This window comes from Lycorma delicatula, chromosome 7 (assembly GCF_047948215.1).
Source record: "Lycorma delicatula isolate Av1 chromosome 7, ASM4794821v1, whole genome shotgun sequence".
In the NCBI taxonomy this organism is placed as follows: domain Eukaryota; kingdom Metazoa; phylum Arthropoda; class Insecta; order Hemiptera; family Fulgoridae; genus Lycorma; species Lycorma delicatula.
In genome coordinates, this window is record NC_134461.1 from 18,915,191 (window position 1) to 18,930,167 (window position 14,977).

Below are 14,977 nucleotides of genomic sequence, written 5' to 3' on the forward strand. Positions count from 1 at the left end.
CTGATACAGCTAATTGTCTTATCCCATGACAATTTCTAAATTTCTCCAGCCAGCCTTTACTGGCAGAAAATGTATCTGAACCGTTCAATTTTTTAAGTTGAATAGCCTTTTCATGCAAAATAGAGCCAGATTCTGGTACCCCAAAGGTTCTCTGTTTCCTGAACCGCAAGGAAACTGCATCATGTAAAGCATCCTGGACAGCCTTCATCAGTGTAGATTGTTTATTTAAAAATGGGCACTTTTGAACAGTATTCTTCAATTTCTTTTTTGTTTCATTTCCAATTGCCGATGGTTGTTTCTCCGACACCAAGCTCTAAGTAACTTTTTAAATCGATTCTCCAGCATTTAATCTTTTAATTGCTTCTATTTTTTTTGCCCAATGACACTACCACTGTTTACGTTTTGTATTAGTAATATTTTTGCTACAACTAGCCATTATAACACAATAACGTTATAAACAATTATCAGATTATAACACAATAACCACAATACAGTACATATAAGTAAACAATATCACACACACGGTATTACAGTACAGCAGATACTCGTAAAATATAGACCAATCTTTATGCGTACAGTAGATAACAGAAACTAAAGACAATTTATTGTTCTGCTTTACTGCCACGTGCTATAAATACGCAATACTAGTTACTACGCATAGTAATTACATACAACAAGCAATAATCTTCAATAATAGGCTATAATAAAATTCATGCACGAAGTAAATGGCATCAAAGTTAATTTTCTTTTAGTTTTACTGTACTTTAGACTTTTTGTACCTGAGGCTAATTATGGATTTAATGATTGATTTGTAGCATAGTGAAAAGATGCCGTGCCTGAGCAGAAATCAAACCCACAACTGCCAGATGACAGGGCGAGATGCTACTTCACCATGGCAGCAGGTCATCTTGGTTAAGAGAGACCTCGGTTAAGAGAGTCTCAGTTAAGGGAGGCCTACCGATATTGTCATCATCACCTTATTATTCTGTATTGTACCGTGGTTGATATAGGATATTTTTAAACATGATAACAGTATTTACAAGCTGCCATTTTTAATATTATTTGGCTATGTAGAATTTTAAAAGTAATATTTTTAGTTTTCATATTTTAATTATATTGTCTTATATAAGAAAAAGGTCTACTGATGATGGAGCTGAAAGTACTTAAGACAAACAGATTTTTTGTTTGGGTTCATAGTTTTATGAACTGTATCTGGTGATATAAGTATCATTATTATATAATACTTATTTGATACAGTGGTTATAATTTTAATAAAATAAAGCCACTATTACATATTAACACTTGTAGAAGTATTAGCAGCTACATTCATTGATATTTTAGTTTTATCCTTTTTTTCTGTACTAGTTAATCTACTCTCGTTCTCGTTAATCGTTTTCTCCAGTTTATCAAACTATATATAAGCACCAAATATGAAAATTATTGAAGTTTTACTATACGTATGAAACTGTTAACATATAAAGCTTTATTTTTTATCAATTTATATCTTAGGTGAAGAGGATAACATCTTTAATAAACGAATGTGGAATGATGTAAAAGAACATGTTAAGGGTGATTGGTCTAATTTGAAAATGTTACTACTTTCAAACACATGGCATCAAGATGCTGCATTAGTATCACTTTTGCAGAACCCGTTAATGGTTTCTTGTGCACATTACCTCTATCTAGAAAAAAGGAGGGGTTATGCTTTCGATAGTGTTGGTAAGTTTTGTTCCTAATAGTTTTTTTGTAATATAATTTTTATCATTTCACTATATTTAAGTTAAAATAATTTTACTTGTAACTATCTCCAATATGTCTAAAGAAAAATAAAATTAATAACTTCTATTGCCCATAGGATGATAAAACTTGTGGATGTCTTAATTTTTATAGCATATTGGAGGGTGAGCAGAATAAAGATATTAAAACAACTATTCTAAAGAAAACATAGAAATTTAAGAAAAAATAATGTTAATAAAATAGAAACATTGTAAAAGTATATCTTTTATAAATTTAAAAATAAGCACAAGTTAATGAATTTATAGGCAACTTTTTATAAAGAGGCATTTTGTTAAATTTTCGAAGAAGTGATAGTAGAGCTTATCATAATTGCTGCACTATTTACAACAAGCAATACTAATATAATTCAGTTAGATTGAACTAACAATTACAATTAAAACTTGACAGAGTAATACAATTTAAATTTAAAATTTCTTTTTAATTTCATGTCACATAGGCCAAGTAATTCTTAAAGATTTAGTATTTTGTGAACTGTTAATGGAGGTATCTTGTTATACATCTAAATTGTCATACATTGAAAAAGCAAGCAATGAATAAAGAGGTAAGAATATTTTCCTTAAAATTGTAACCATTTTTTATTTAGTTATAACTGATTAAAGAAAGTGTGGAAACAAAAAATAAAAAAAATTTGTCTTTTTCTAATTTTTCTTTTATTTCTGTAAAATATTATGAATTTATGTTTGTTTAGAAAATAAAATGTATTTTCATTAAAAACAATTTTTTGTGTAAAAAAAATGTTTCAATGTATTTATGATTTTATTTAGTTGAATATATTTTTTTTAAATTATCATTTATTTACAGCAAACTTCCATCTTAGGAATGGTGCTATGATGTGGAGATTAAATTGGTTAGCTGATTTGTCTCCTAGGGGTCTTACAAATTCTTGTGGTATTATGGTTAACTACAGGTAATTTATGTATTTATCTTTTATGTTTTATTTGTTATTTTTTTATTAGTATTCATTTAAATTACTGAAATTCAATAAAGCTATTTATTACATGAAAATGAAGTAGATACCAATCAAAGAAGTATTTCTCATACTCTAATGATGTATGATTTATTTAGCGTATGTTACTGGAATGAGTTTAGAAAATAACAAGATAGAAACTAAGATTACAGTTGTTGATTTTTTAATTTTGTTTTTATGATAATTTATTGCTTAGTTATGTTTATTTTATCACTTATGGCCCATTAAATCTAATTATGATAACTAATTCAGATAGTTATAATAGCTAATTTTATATTTGAGTTGAAACTCCGCAACATGGGTTTGCTCCTGAGTGCTACATATAAATTTATCCCTTGTATCTCAAATTTAGTACCTCCAACAGTTTTACAGAAATACTATAATATATTGATTACTAGATATAGTAAGTAAAAACTATGATATAGTAAAGTCTTCACAATATAGATTTTTTTTTTAAATGTTTAATTAAAATAAAACTGGAGTGTATGATGAGGTGACACATATTCATAGGACATTGATCCTGTTTCTAGAAAATTATTTTTTCACGTTTTTATTTAGGAGATCCTAACCTTGTAGTGCAATTATTCTTGTTGGCTTGTGTTCTATAAGAAATGAAAACAAAAGAAATAAAATATGTTATAAATCCTATCTAGTAGCTATGCAAAAAAATCACCCTGTAGCTGAGGTACTTTTCTGGTAAGCCCCTCCAAATCCTACCTGATACAATATAATACAATACAATTGTGTTGTGATACACTTTTATTGTGTGGTTAGTTGTCTCATAAAAAAACTAAAAGAGAATTTCAGGACATGTTATGTGACTGAGAAAATAAAGAAAATATTCATAAAAACAGGCTCTTTAAATGGGTTGATTTTTAGTTATAGCTAGTGAAAAAGTTACCCTGATTTCTGCTCTAAAGTTTAAACTGAGCCTTACTGTAGTTCTTGAAACTTAAAGTAAATAGGTTAAATTTTATGGTTTCATATGATTATGACCTGGTCCCAGAACAGTATACACTAATTTTTGAGAAAATGATTGTAATATACCAAAAATTGGTTGTCATGAAACATAATTTTTTTAGGTTTGATGTACATTAAGTTTGTTAAAATACTAGTAAACAAAATTTACAGATAATATAATTCTGAAAAAGCCTATGCAAATATAATAACTGAACATGAAGAAGATAAGGAATTTGACTTTTACTATAATAAAACAAACTGAAAAGTACAGTATTTTTCTGTCATGTTCTAATCTTACACAGCTGAAGTAATAAGAATTGTATTAGATTTCCTTGACTTAATAGAAGCATTGTATATAATAGAATAGTATATTAATTTTCTCTTTATCATTAGCTTTCTTATGTTTGTGATATTTGTAAAGCGTATATTCAAAGGTTGTTTTCTCTGAGAGTAATGATGTTCATTATACAGCCATTCCCTGTAATGTACATGAAGTGTAGGTTTCAATTACAAAGCTGAACATCTGCTTTTAGAAGGAGAAATTGTTAATGTGTTGCTATATGTTAGGCTTAATTAAGTAAGTAACAGAAAATCACTTCACTGTACACTGTGTTGTAATACAGGCAATGGAGCTTGATATCTTGAGATTGGATATGCCAGTTTTTAGAACGACTTTGTGTCATGTCATGTCACGTCACCTAATAACAATTGTTTTATGTATGGTTATTTATAAAAAAAAAAAAAAATAGTCAACAGGGATTGAGAGATCCCCACCCCTTAAAATAGCCTTCTATTTAAGATGTAGAAGTACTATGAAAATTTATTTATACAAATATTTTGCTTATAAAAAAATGCTGGTAGTTTTTTCAAGTATGTAAATTTTTTATTTAAAATGATTTTTAAATAAAAATTTAATTTAATTTTAATTTTTACCTTTTATGTAACAAGTTGCAAAAAAGAGCAATTAAAAGATTAATTTTTCACTAAACTTTTATAATATTGTGTTAATTCAACCAAACAATCAGACACATCAACACAGAAAAAAAACATTTTCTCTGTATGTTAGTTTAGTGTTTTGATTCAACTTTCTTTTTTTTTTGTTAAAATAATTAATTACTAATCATTAAAATAATTAATCAGTAGACATTATTTTAAACACCATACGAAGAAAACTTAGTAAAATTGTTGCAAGGTTTTGTCATAAAACACCTCTGACAAATTCCAGTCTAGAGAATCTTAAAGTAAAATGTGATTTCTATTCTACATGTTCTTTATTAATAAAAATTATATTTATTTTAATGTATATTGACATAATTTACTTAAAATATTGTGACTGATTCTGTATTTGGCTAATGCTATCATGCATCTTATCTGTTAAATTTTGTTATAGGTATTTTCTGGAACAAACAGAAGCAAATAGCAGAAATTATATAGAAAATAAACATGTAGCTGCATCAGAGCAAATAAATAATTTCATTGGACAGAACGTAAAAGCCAAAATATGACAATAACTGAGAGTTGAATTGAAAGCTAAAGAAACTATTAAGATTCAAGTCAGATTCACATAAAGGTTTTAAATGGTATTTAATTTCTTGAGTTAGATTTCAATGCATTACAATTTTTTTTTTAGCATTCATTTTAATTATCTGTATTGCATAATACATTTTGACTATTAGCTGCTGTTTCATTGTTATTTTGCTAAATAAAAAAGAAGAAAATTTAGATCTTTTCATTCAGATTACAAAAATAAATACATTTACTAGTCATTTTAAATGTTTTTATAAAAACAAAATAATACATGTTGAAAAATTTATTCAACATCATTACCTAATAAGATTTAGTCAGTGGCTATCCTGCATATGTAATTTAAAAGATAATATTTTATGTAATGTGAATGAAAAATATTATTTTTTGTTTAAAAGAAAAATACTTTAGTACAGTAAACTTCTCATCGATGGATGGAAATAGTTTTTTAATTACTTATTTACTAGTTTTGACAGATTCTGTCTAAGCATGTTTTTAGTATTTCAGTTTCATGGAAACTGCTTTTAGGTTTAATCTAATTAAACATAATTTTTAGTTAATCTAATCGGCTTTTAGTTAATCCAGTCAGTTTCAAAGGGTAAAACAGAGAAAGATAATATATAAAGCAATTTTTTTTATGGGGTATTGATTGAAACAGGCTTTTAATTTAATACAAAAAATAATTTTATTTTTTTATACTTATAAAGACATATTACAAAAGAAAAAACGTTTCTTTGAATGGTTTGAACCACGTCTTGGAAAAATTTTAATTTATATTGTATTAAAAGTTATTCTTTTCTGGTTTCTTATTTCTGTGGATTGTAGTTTATTCAAAGAAAACATAAAATTATGGAAAATTAGGGGTAAAGTATTCTATAATTTGCATATTTTACCAATAGCTCAAGATTTCATTACTTCATTAAGAATTTAAGTAGTTAATGTTTCAGTATGTATTTAAGAATGGAGTTTTATCTCTTTTATTTTTTCAGTGGTTGGTTTCAATACAAACCTTGTTTATTTTAAAGAGATGATAATTTAGCCTTATAGAAGAAGATGCTGTTATGGTCCACACTAAGTTTACAAAATAAAAATTATGAATTATAATGTATAATTTTTTAGTTAAGTAATTTAATCTTGAGTTATTATAAAAATTGTGGATTTACATCCTTGTACAGGTGGAGCAGAAATAATTAGACAATTTAAAACTTGAAAATGAACACTTTTAATTGCAAACAAAATACTAATGATGTACACTCTTGTAAAGAACAAGGACAAATGTATAGTTTTCGACTCATGTTTCAAAGATAACATCACACAAGTGATCACCATTAGCAGTAAGACACACCTCTTCACTGCACGTCATCCATGAATTTCCTCAGCCGATCCACTGGGATTGCATGAATTTCTGCTCCAATGAATTCTTTCATCTCTGTATAGTAAGAGTCGTTGGTATAAACCTCTTTCAAATGGCCGCATAGAAAAAATCACATGCTGATAAATTAGGCGAGCAGAGAAGCCGTGCAATGAAAGATGACATGTTGGGGAAACATTTCTCAGATAGCTGCCACAGGATTTCATGCAGTCCACCATTCTGTTGGAACCACACCAGGTGTGTTTCAACATGATGCCATCAAAGTTTGTTATGGAGAAACATTCACAACAGCACCACCTGCTGATCTGATGTGACCGTTACTGACTGACCATTAGCATTCTCAAAAAAGTACGGCCCAATTACTCCAAATGTACTAACACCACACTGTAACTTTTTTACTGTGCAATGACCTTTCATGAACATGCATGGGTTTTTTATAGCCCAAAATCGGAAGTTCTGCTTAACATATTCATTTAAATGAAAATGTGCTTCATCAAACATTAGCAGATGATCCAGTAATTGTGGCATTTTTTCGATTATTTGCAGCAGTTGCCTGCAAATGTCACTCCTATGATTCAAATCAAGCAGATTGAGTTGTTGCATTACTTGCATTTTGTAGGGATGGAACTAAGTTTTCTTGTAAGATGCATCCAACAGTTTACAGGTTAAGTCTAACCCAGCTATATCTGTTTCCTCCACCACTTAGACAGATATTGGCATCATGTGACTTTTACATTATCTAATAGTTTCTCCTCTATCCAGTATAATCAAACGTATAATTTTTTCAATTGTGGTTATACATTAAAGTGTCAGAATGCTTGTATTTTTTAGTTTTTTGCTCGATTTTAATCTTGTCAAGTTTAAAATAAAGTTAATCTACTTTTTGCTCTTCAATAGCTTCCTTTTTTGCTATTGCAGAAAGATACAAAAAGTGACATAAGAATTCTCATAAGTACATTTATGTAAAGCATTGCCATCTGCGTTTTCAGCTCATATAGGAGGCATTACATAATATGCTACTGTAGATTATGTAATGGAAAATCATTACTGTATCTAATTTCTATAATAAAAAAATTTATTTATAATTTTAATCAGTGTGTTATTAATACTTAAATAAAATAAATAAAAAAAATATTCATTACTGAAATTTTTGTTTTAACAGGCAAATAATCTACTATTATCATACTACATTATAACTAACACACCTATAACAACATTAATGCACAAAACTTAAACTAGTATACTTTGTGTTTTAAGAAACAGTTAGCAACAACAATTAATGAATGCAATAGACATTGATAGTAGTGATATTGGGTTCAAGGATTATCCCAAAATAAGGTAAAAAGGTGAGGTGATTGTTATGATTAATATTAAAACTGGTAAAAAAAACTACATGTGAATTCTTTAAAAGTATAAATAGAAATATAACTAATATCTTTATTTTAATGCAGTTAATAAGAATGAATTCATCCAACTTAACCGTTTGCGGGCAGCAATGTTTTGTGGCTGTGGGCGGAAGACATTTTCAAAAAAAAAAGTTGATGAAAAAAGTTCAGACATTTAAAAAAAAATAATTCATGTGAATATATTTTATCCATTCATGCATAAAAATAACATACAACTTGTGTTTTTGCTGAATTCTGCCAGTAATTTGAAGAAGTAGTGCACCTAGGCAGGGAATAATATAATATAGTTTTATTATAATAATAATATAAATATTTTTATTCATTTCCTTCTGAATTTTTGTTTCAAAAATTGTGTTTAAATTCAGACAAAACAAGCTGAAAGTGAAGTTTTGGAAGCAACAATTTGTAAACAAATTACTTAAAAAAGAGCAAAAAAATAATATTTCCCGTCTTGTTATATAACATTATTTTTTTGACGCACAGTCATTGAACTCATCTGATAATGGAAGTGAAATGGTTCCCAATCACATTGTATCAGGAATTCCCACCTCAAAATAATTGAAAGAACATCTCCTGCCATCTCTTCAAATTTATATGTAACTACATAAAGACAAATAGCCGGTCACATTCAGAGACTCATATATGGGTTTCCGCCCTCCAGCGTAAGTACTGGTAGTCCATATATGAGCATCCACCCGCGAACGGTTAACATCAACATTTTTATTGATCGAATTATTTTATTATGATTGGCATCTGTGAATATATTATTTTTGTGCAGCTTATTGAATTTTTATGAAAAATTTGTCATTGCATTTAATCATTAATCACTAATTTTTTGTTAATTGGTTGGTTGGGTGACTTGAATCATTCTCTAAGTATAATTAATTCGTTCATTTAGTATAATTAAGAGCTTGTAATTGGAGGAAAAATTTATTTAAGTCAAATTTATTTAGAAAAATGTTTCTTTAGAATTTAAGATATTCCTTTTTTTAAGAAGTTTATGTATTTATTTGCAGTAATGTGTATGAAATTTCTTTCCCCTCCAGAAATGAACCAGACTTATTAATGTTTAACAAAAACATGCGGTGGAGGTATATTATTTCTGTTGTGTATGTTATTATCTGGGTAATAAACCAATTATTACGTTGTATTTTTGCATCCAATGAATTAGAAAAAACTGGCCGATAATCATATGACTGTTGGAATAGAAGACTTTTTAGTTTAAGTTTTGAATGAAATCACTGCTGGCTGTTTATAGTGAGCTTATGTTAAGGTTGAACTCATTGTTGAATTAGTTTAAAAAATTTTTATTAATCAGTTGATCTAAAATGCATTTCCATGTACTGTTACACTGCAGTTTCAGAATTGCTAAGATTTTATAAAATAAATATAAAGATTAAAAAGATTGTTCCATGATCATAAATATTATAATAATAGAGTGATTATTAAAACTAAAAAAACAATTGTTTAAATTATTGTCAAATTAAATTTCCTTTAGAGGATGAAACATATGATTTGAGTATTTATTCAAGCAGTTGACAACTTTTTTTACTTGCCGACTTGTTTATGTTTCTAAGATGCCTGTTGAACAGAATTTTTTTCCCTTAAAACAGGATTATTTTTAGAATCTTTTTCACTTCAAATAATAGTAGTAGTTTTTATAAGTTGTTTTGCAATGATAAATTTTAATTGAATTATATCAAATTAAGCATTTGTAGGCTTTTTACATTAAATAAAAAGTAATAATGTTGTTTTTGATATAAAAAACAAAAATAGTTAACCCTGAAAACATTATCCAAATAAAATAAAGATAAAATTGTTCTAATTTCCTTAGAAGAGAATTTATTACAGAAAATTCCATTAGTAAAACTATTAAAAATTGTTTAATACAATGTAAATTGTTTATTTATTTTTTGTATTTAACAGTAAACCGTATAACTCAAAATAAACCAAGAAAATTTGGGTTTATCCTAATTATTACATTAAAAAAATACATATTAAGTGGCAGTTTTTTATTATTAGTTCTATTAACGCTATTGCAAAGTGGTTTATTTTATTAATCCTTAATTGTAGAGATCGCGTAATGAATTTAGTTGCGCCCAGACTCTGTAATTCAATATTATTGAGGGATGAGAGAAACAATAATATCTTTCCAGAAGTAAATTTAAATGAGTTTTAAAATGATAATGACAAGTATGATAACAGGAATAATATAACCCAAGTGAAGAGTTTGAGTGTCGGGTAAAACAGTAAACTGCATCTCTTAGCTTGTTGGAAATTAAAAATTATGATGTAAAGTAAATTGGCCAACTCGTTACTACAGATTATCAAACTTGTAGATGGTAGGTGCTTGCTGTTGGAATTTGTTAGGAATTAATAACCATAATTATCAGGAAATAGAAAATAAAAAGTAGCTTATCATTGTCATTTGTGTGTTTACAGCAAAACAATTTTTGTTAAGGGGAATATGTATATTGTTATTTTATGAATATATTAAGCCGTTAACTTTAAAAGGCTGCTTCATTGAAATGTCAGCATTATATGCTGTTAGTTTTTCATTTAGGTTGACATTGAAAACTGTAGTTTAAATGTTAGTTTATTTTCTGTAGAGAAAAATTATTTTTGTATTTTTAGCTTGATCACAGTTTTCTAAAACCATGATGTATTTCAGTGAGAATATTTCTCCCATTTCTTCATGCTGTGAAAAATTTCTCAAAGGGAAAAGCAGTTGTTTTCTCTTACATTATTGTTAAAAATTTGACACTATTACTTGTAATAAATTATTTTATTTAAATAGAACACAAGTGAATTAAAAAAATTAATTTTTCATAGTTTGATAAAGTATCTCTTTATAAGGTTTGTTTTTAAATTTCACTCAGAATTTTAAATACAATTATAAAAGTGTGTTAATAAATTCAATAAAATGTATTTAGAAACAATTTTAAAAACAATTTCTAATTCTTACTAGAATTTTTTTATTATTTCATTATAAATAGCAAATATTCTGCAATTTTGCACTAGTTATCTTGGTGAATCTTAATATTTTTAGCATCAAATATCTAAGTTAAATTGATTGGCACATATCTTAATGAAGTCTATACCTCTGTGATTTTTAATTTTTTAATAGACTAAGCGTTTTTCATACTAACTTAACTGTTTATCACCTACCAGTTTGCAGCCCTACCTATTGTGTTTGTGATATAAAATAACTAAAAGAATAGAAAGGATTAGAATAAGTAAGAGCAAACCTTTCAGTATTTTTGTGCAGTTCTTTATAATTTGTAGACAGCATACAAAGTAATAATTATTGAAAACTATTAAGTTTTAATGACAAACCATTTCTGGATTCCAATCACTTTGGAATCCTAGCTAATAAAAATTTTGGAAGCCATTTAGGAAGTTTATAATCAGCCAACTATCATAGGTCATTTTTTCCATCTTAATTGTGAATGTTTTATGAGTTATGAGCTGAAGATGACTTAGTGGAATGAATTGTTAAAAATTGACAATAGTCACATTAAGTTTATTGTATTGCCATGGAAGTTGCATATGGAAGATGGTTGTTTAAGGAGGTTATCCATTTTTACTTGTGTTTAGGGCTTACCAGCTTAACGCATGAACTGGTGATGCTAAAATATGCCCCTTGGATAACTAATACTTAACATTGTTATACATTTTACATGATTGTGTATGTTATATAGCGATGCATTGTCTATTTAAAGTAGGCAGTGTTGTTGATGATGTGATTTTTCAAAATTTCTGGGATCTCTTAGGCTTCTGTCTGAATTTTAATGTATTTTTTGGTCATGATTCATTTTCAGTAAGAACTCTTTTTACTTCTACCTCAATTATTTGTAATTCATATATATACAATTAAACCAAAGCTTATTATTTTGTGTTTGTGTGGTTCCTGCACAACTCATATTCTTGTTTCTGTTTTCTACCTGCCATAATCATTTGATTTGTTTGTCCTTTGATACTTATTTTGTTTACCGATTATCTGAAAATTTACATAATTGTTATTGTTTATCAGTAGTAAAACATAATTTTTGTTTTCATGGTTTTTGGGTACTAGTAACTCATCTGGTTCTTCTTCCTTAAAATAGTAAAAGAAATGGATTGTGTTTTTTTTTAAAGACGCTTGGCAAATTTAAGACTGAATATTACCTAAAGTTTGGTTAGATTTCTGAGTATTAGAAAACTTTTATAAGATTTCTGTTCAACAATTTAAAATTGTCATAAACTACATAAATTTGAACTGTTACAAAATAAAGTTACATTGATATAAATGAAAAGATGATAGATTCTCTTTTGTGGAATTTGATGTTCAATTCCAAATTTCTATCAGATGCTTTTACTAAATTTAATATTATACTGCTTTAAATTATATAACATTTTAATCTCATTGTAATTTATTCAAATTATAAATAAAAACTATATAAATCAGGGTTATTTTTCCATAAGAATACATTATAGTAGGTGTTAACTGGTTCCATGAAAAACAAAACATAATTTTGAAATATTGTTTTTACTTTGACAATTTCACATTAATATAAAACTGAATGGAATATTACAATTAAAATACCTAATTATAATTACATATATCTCATATTAGATATTACTATATTATGAAAAGTATTATATTTACGTAATTAATAATGTAAATAATATATATATATATATTTTAGTAAATTTATTCTAGGTTTGATTTCTTAAAATAACTATGAGTATCTAGTTTGCTCTGCTTTATCATGTATTACAGATTGTCAAATACAAAATAATATTTTTACCCGTTAAAAAGTGACTGTTCAATTCTATTTCAGAGTCTTCTCATCATAAACATTATTGCCAACAATCCAGTTTTTCTTATTTGTCCTAAAACTCTTCAATTGATACATAGTACATACTTCAGTAAAATGCACTTTGTTTTTGACCACATAATCCAAGGCCACACTAATTGAAACATTAAACCAATGGATTCTGTATATCTATCTTTCACTTCAAATTGAATCAGTTTCAGTTTGATTTTATATTATGATTTAAATATTTATCAGATTAATTATTTAATGCAAATAGTTTATCAAATAGGACAAAAGTATTAGTCATAAAAGCTAACTGATAAACTGCCTATTTGAGTAATTATAACTTAATCGTATGAATATGATGTCAATAGTAAAATATCTTATTGCGACAAATAGAATTATTTATACTTACCTTTCAATTTCATCTAGTGTATTCCAATTTAATTTTTGTTACATGATAGTTATGATTTTTTCCAGAAAAATTTTTTGTTAATTAATTAACTTGTTATTTGGATTTTTCTGCTTATGTATGTTGAAACTTTTATTATTATAAATAGATATTTTGTTTTGTTTTGATTTATGTTATTTATTTATGTTAACGATTTCACATAATTTAGAATTTACTTTACATGACCAAGATTTTATTTATTGTTTTAATTTTTAGTAGTCATGGTGTAAAATAACAATTAAGTATCAAAATGAAATGATATTACAACTGAACAATGAGTGAACTACAACATCTTGCTGTAAACCAATGGAATATTTTTAAATTTGTAAACAGTTCCTACAGTAACAGACATTATTGCCAAAATTATTTTACTTTTAGAAAATCAAGGTTTCGGTGGAATGTGCAATCACAGAGTTAATTAATTTTGCCTTTATATCACATAATTTTTTTTTTTAATTGTAACATGTTTTCAAATACATTTTGTGGTTATCCTTGAGATTTCATTTATTATTGTTTAGTTAGTTTGTTTTAGTCACATCTCATTTATTTGATTTAATTATGTATTTATATTTTCTATCCAGAAAGTCGTTAAAAAAAAGTAAGAACACAAAGCTGCTTCTTAAAACATATCTAAAGATTTTGGTTAAGTTAGTGCAAAATAAGTAACATGTTACACAGCCCATATGGAAAAAATGTACATGGAAACCAATATACATGGAAAAACTACTAAATCTTTTAATAGATAAATATTAAATAATTTCATAACTTACTGTAATTTTGTTATAATAAATGTTCAAAATTCCCTCCTAGTTATACAGATATCAACACATATCTTCCTGTGAGCAGCCAGTTTTTTAATAGTTGCACTGTTCATATGGGATATTTCAATGTCAGTGATCTCTTTGAGTTGTTCAGTTATGCAAGGTTTATTTCATAATACTTGTTCTTTAGATAACCCAAAAGAAAATATCCGTAGGAAATAAATCTGGTGACCTAGGTGGCCATGGACAACAAGAAACGATTCTCCCCAAAGAACTCACATAGCAGCATCATTATGTTATTTTCTGTGTGGGTTGTACCATCTTGCTGCAACCAGCAGTCGCATTCAGTTTAATTTACAAGCACTGTGCAGTCAGTTATAATTTGCTGGTAATTTTCAGATTTTAACTGTGTCTGTGAAACATATTGGATCTACTATTCTCTTCTGAGAAATCACACACTCAACTCAGATCTTTTTTGAATGTAATATTGTCTCATGGAAAACGTTAGGATTCTCTGCATTCCAATATTGGTTGTTCTGGCTGTTTATATCAATACAGATGAAACAAGAGATAAAAATAAGTATTACCAACTCACCCATTATGTTTTAGCTTGGCACCCATTAGTGCCAATCTAAAACCATTTCAGATCATGAAATAAATCCATTTCAGAAGATTAATGAATTAAGGATGGTTTTAACTTTTCGCTCAGTTTTTTTTTTTTGCTACGCTAATTATTTATTTACTTTTAAAATTTAAACTGATGTTTTTAAAAGTTGCTGTGTGCTTTTCATTTCAATTGTCAGTATAACATTATAATCATACATGTGCATTACAAATGATTATTACTCTGTGAGATGTCTTTCTCTAGGACAGTGTAAACAACCTGTTCAGTCGCCATCTCTCAGTAAACAGTTAGCTTTATGAAGTTAATGTATATTTC

The 14,977-nt window shown here is 27.2% G+C and overlaps 1 protein-coding gene across 3 annotated transcripts in view; it reads left to right on the forward strand.

Moving 5' to 3' along the window:
- Positions 1-9,855, forward strand: part of LOC142328002 (malonyl-CoA decarboxylase, mitochondrial-like) — a 43,127-nt gene extending 33,272 nt beyond the window's left edge. Inside the window, exons 8-11 of one of the 3 annotated variants that reach the window (XR_012757151.1) lie at positions 1,510-1,719; positions 2,599-2,704; positions 5,115-5,294; positions 7,783-9,855. Coding sequence is in view for 1 of the 3 variants with exons in the window: in XM_075371438.1 (XP_075227553.1) it covers positions 1,510-1,719; positions 2,599-2,704; positions 5,115-5,229 (431 nt within the window). In the remaining 2 variants the exon portion in view is untranslated. The other 2 variants (XR_012757150.1, XM_075371438.1) reach the window with 2 other exon arrangements.
- The last annotated feature ends 5,122 nt before the right edge of the window (positions 9,856-14,977 follow it).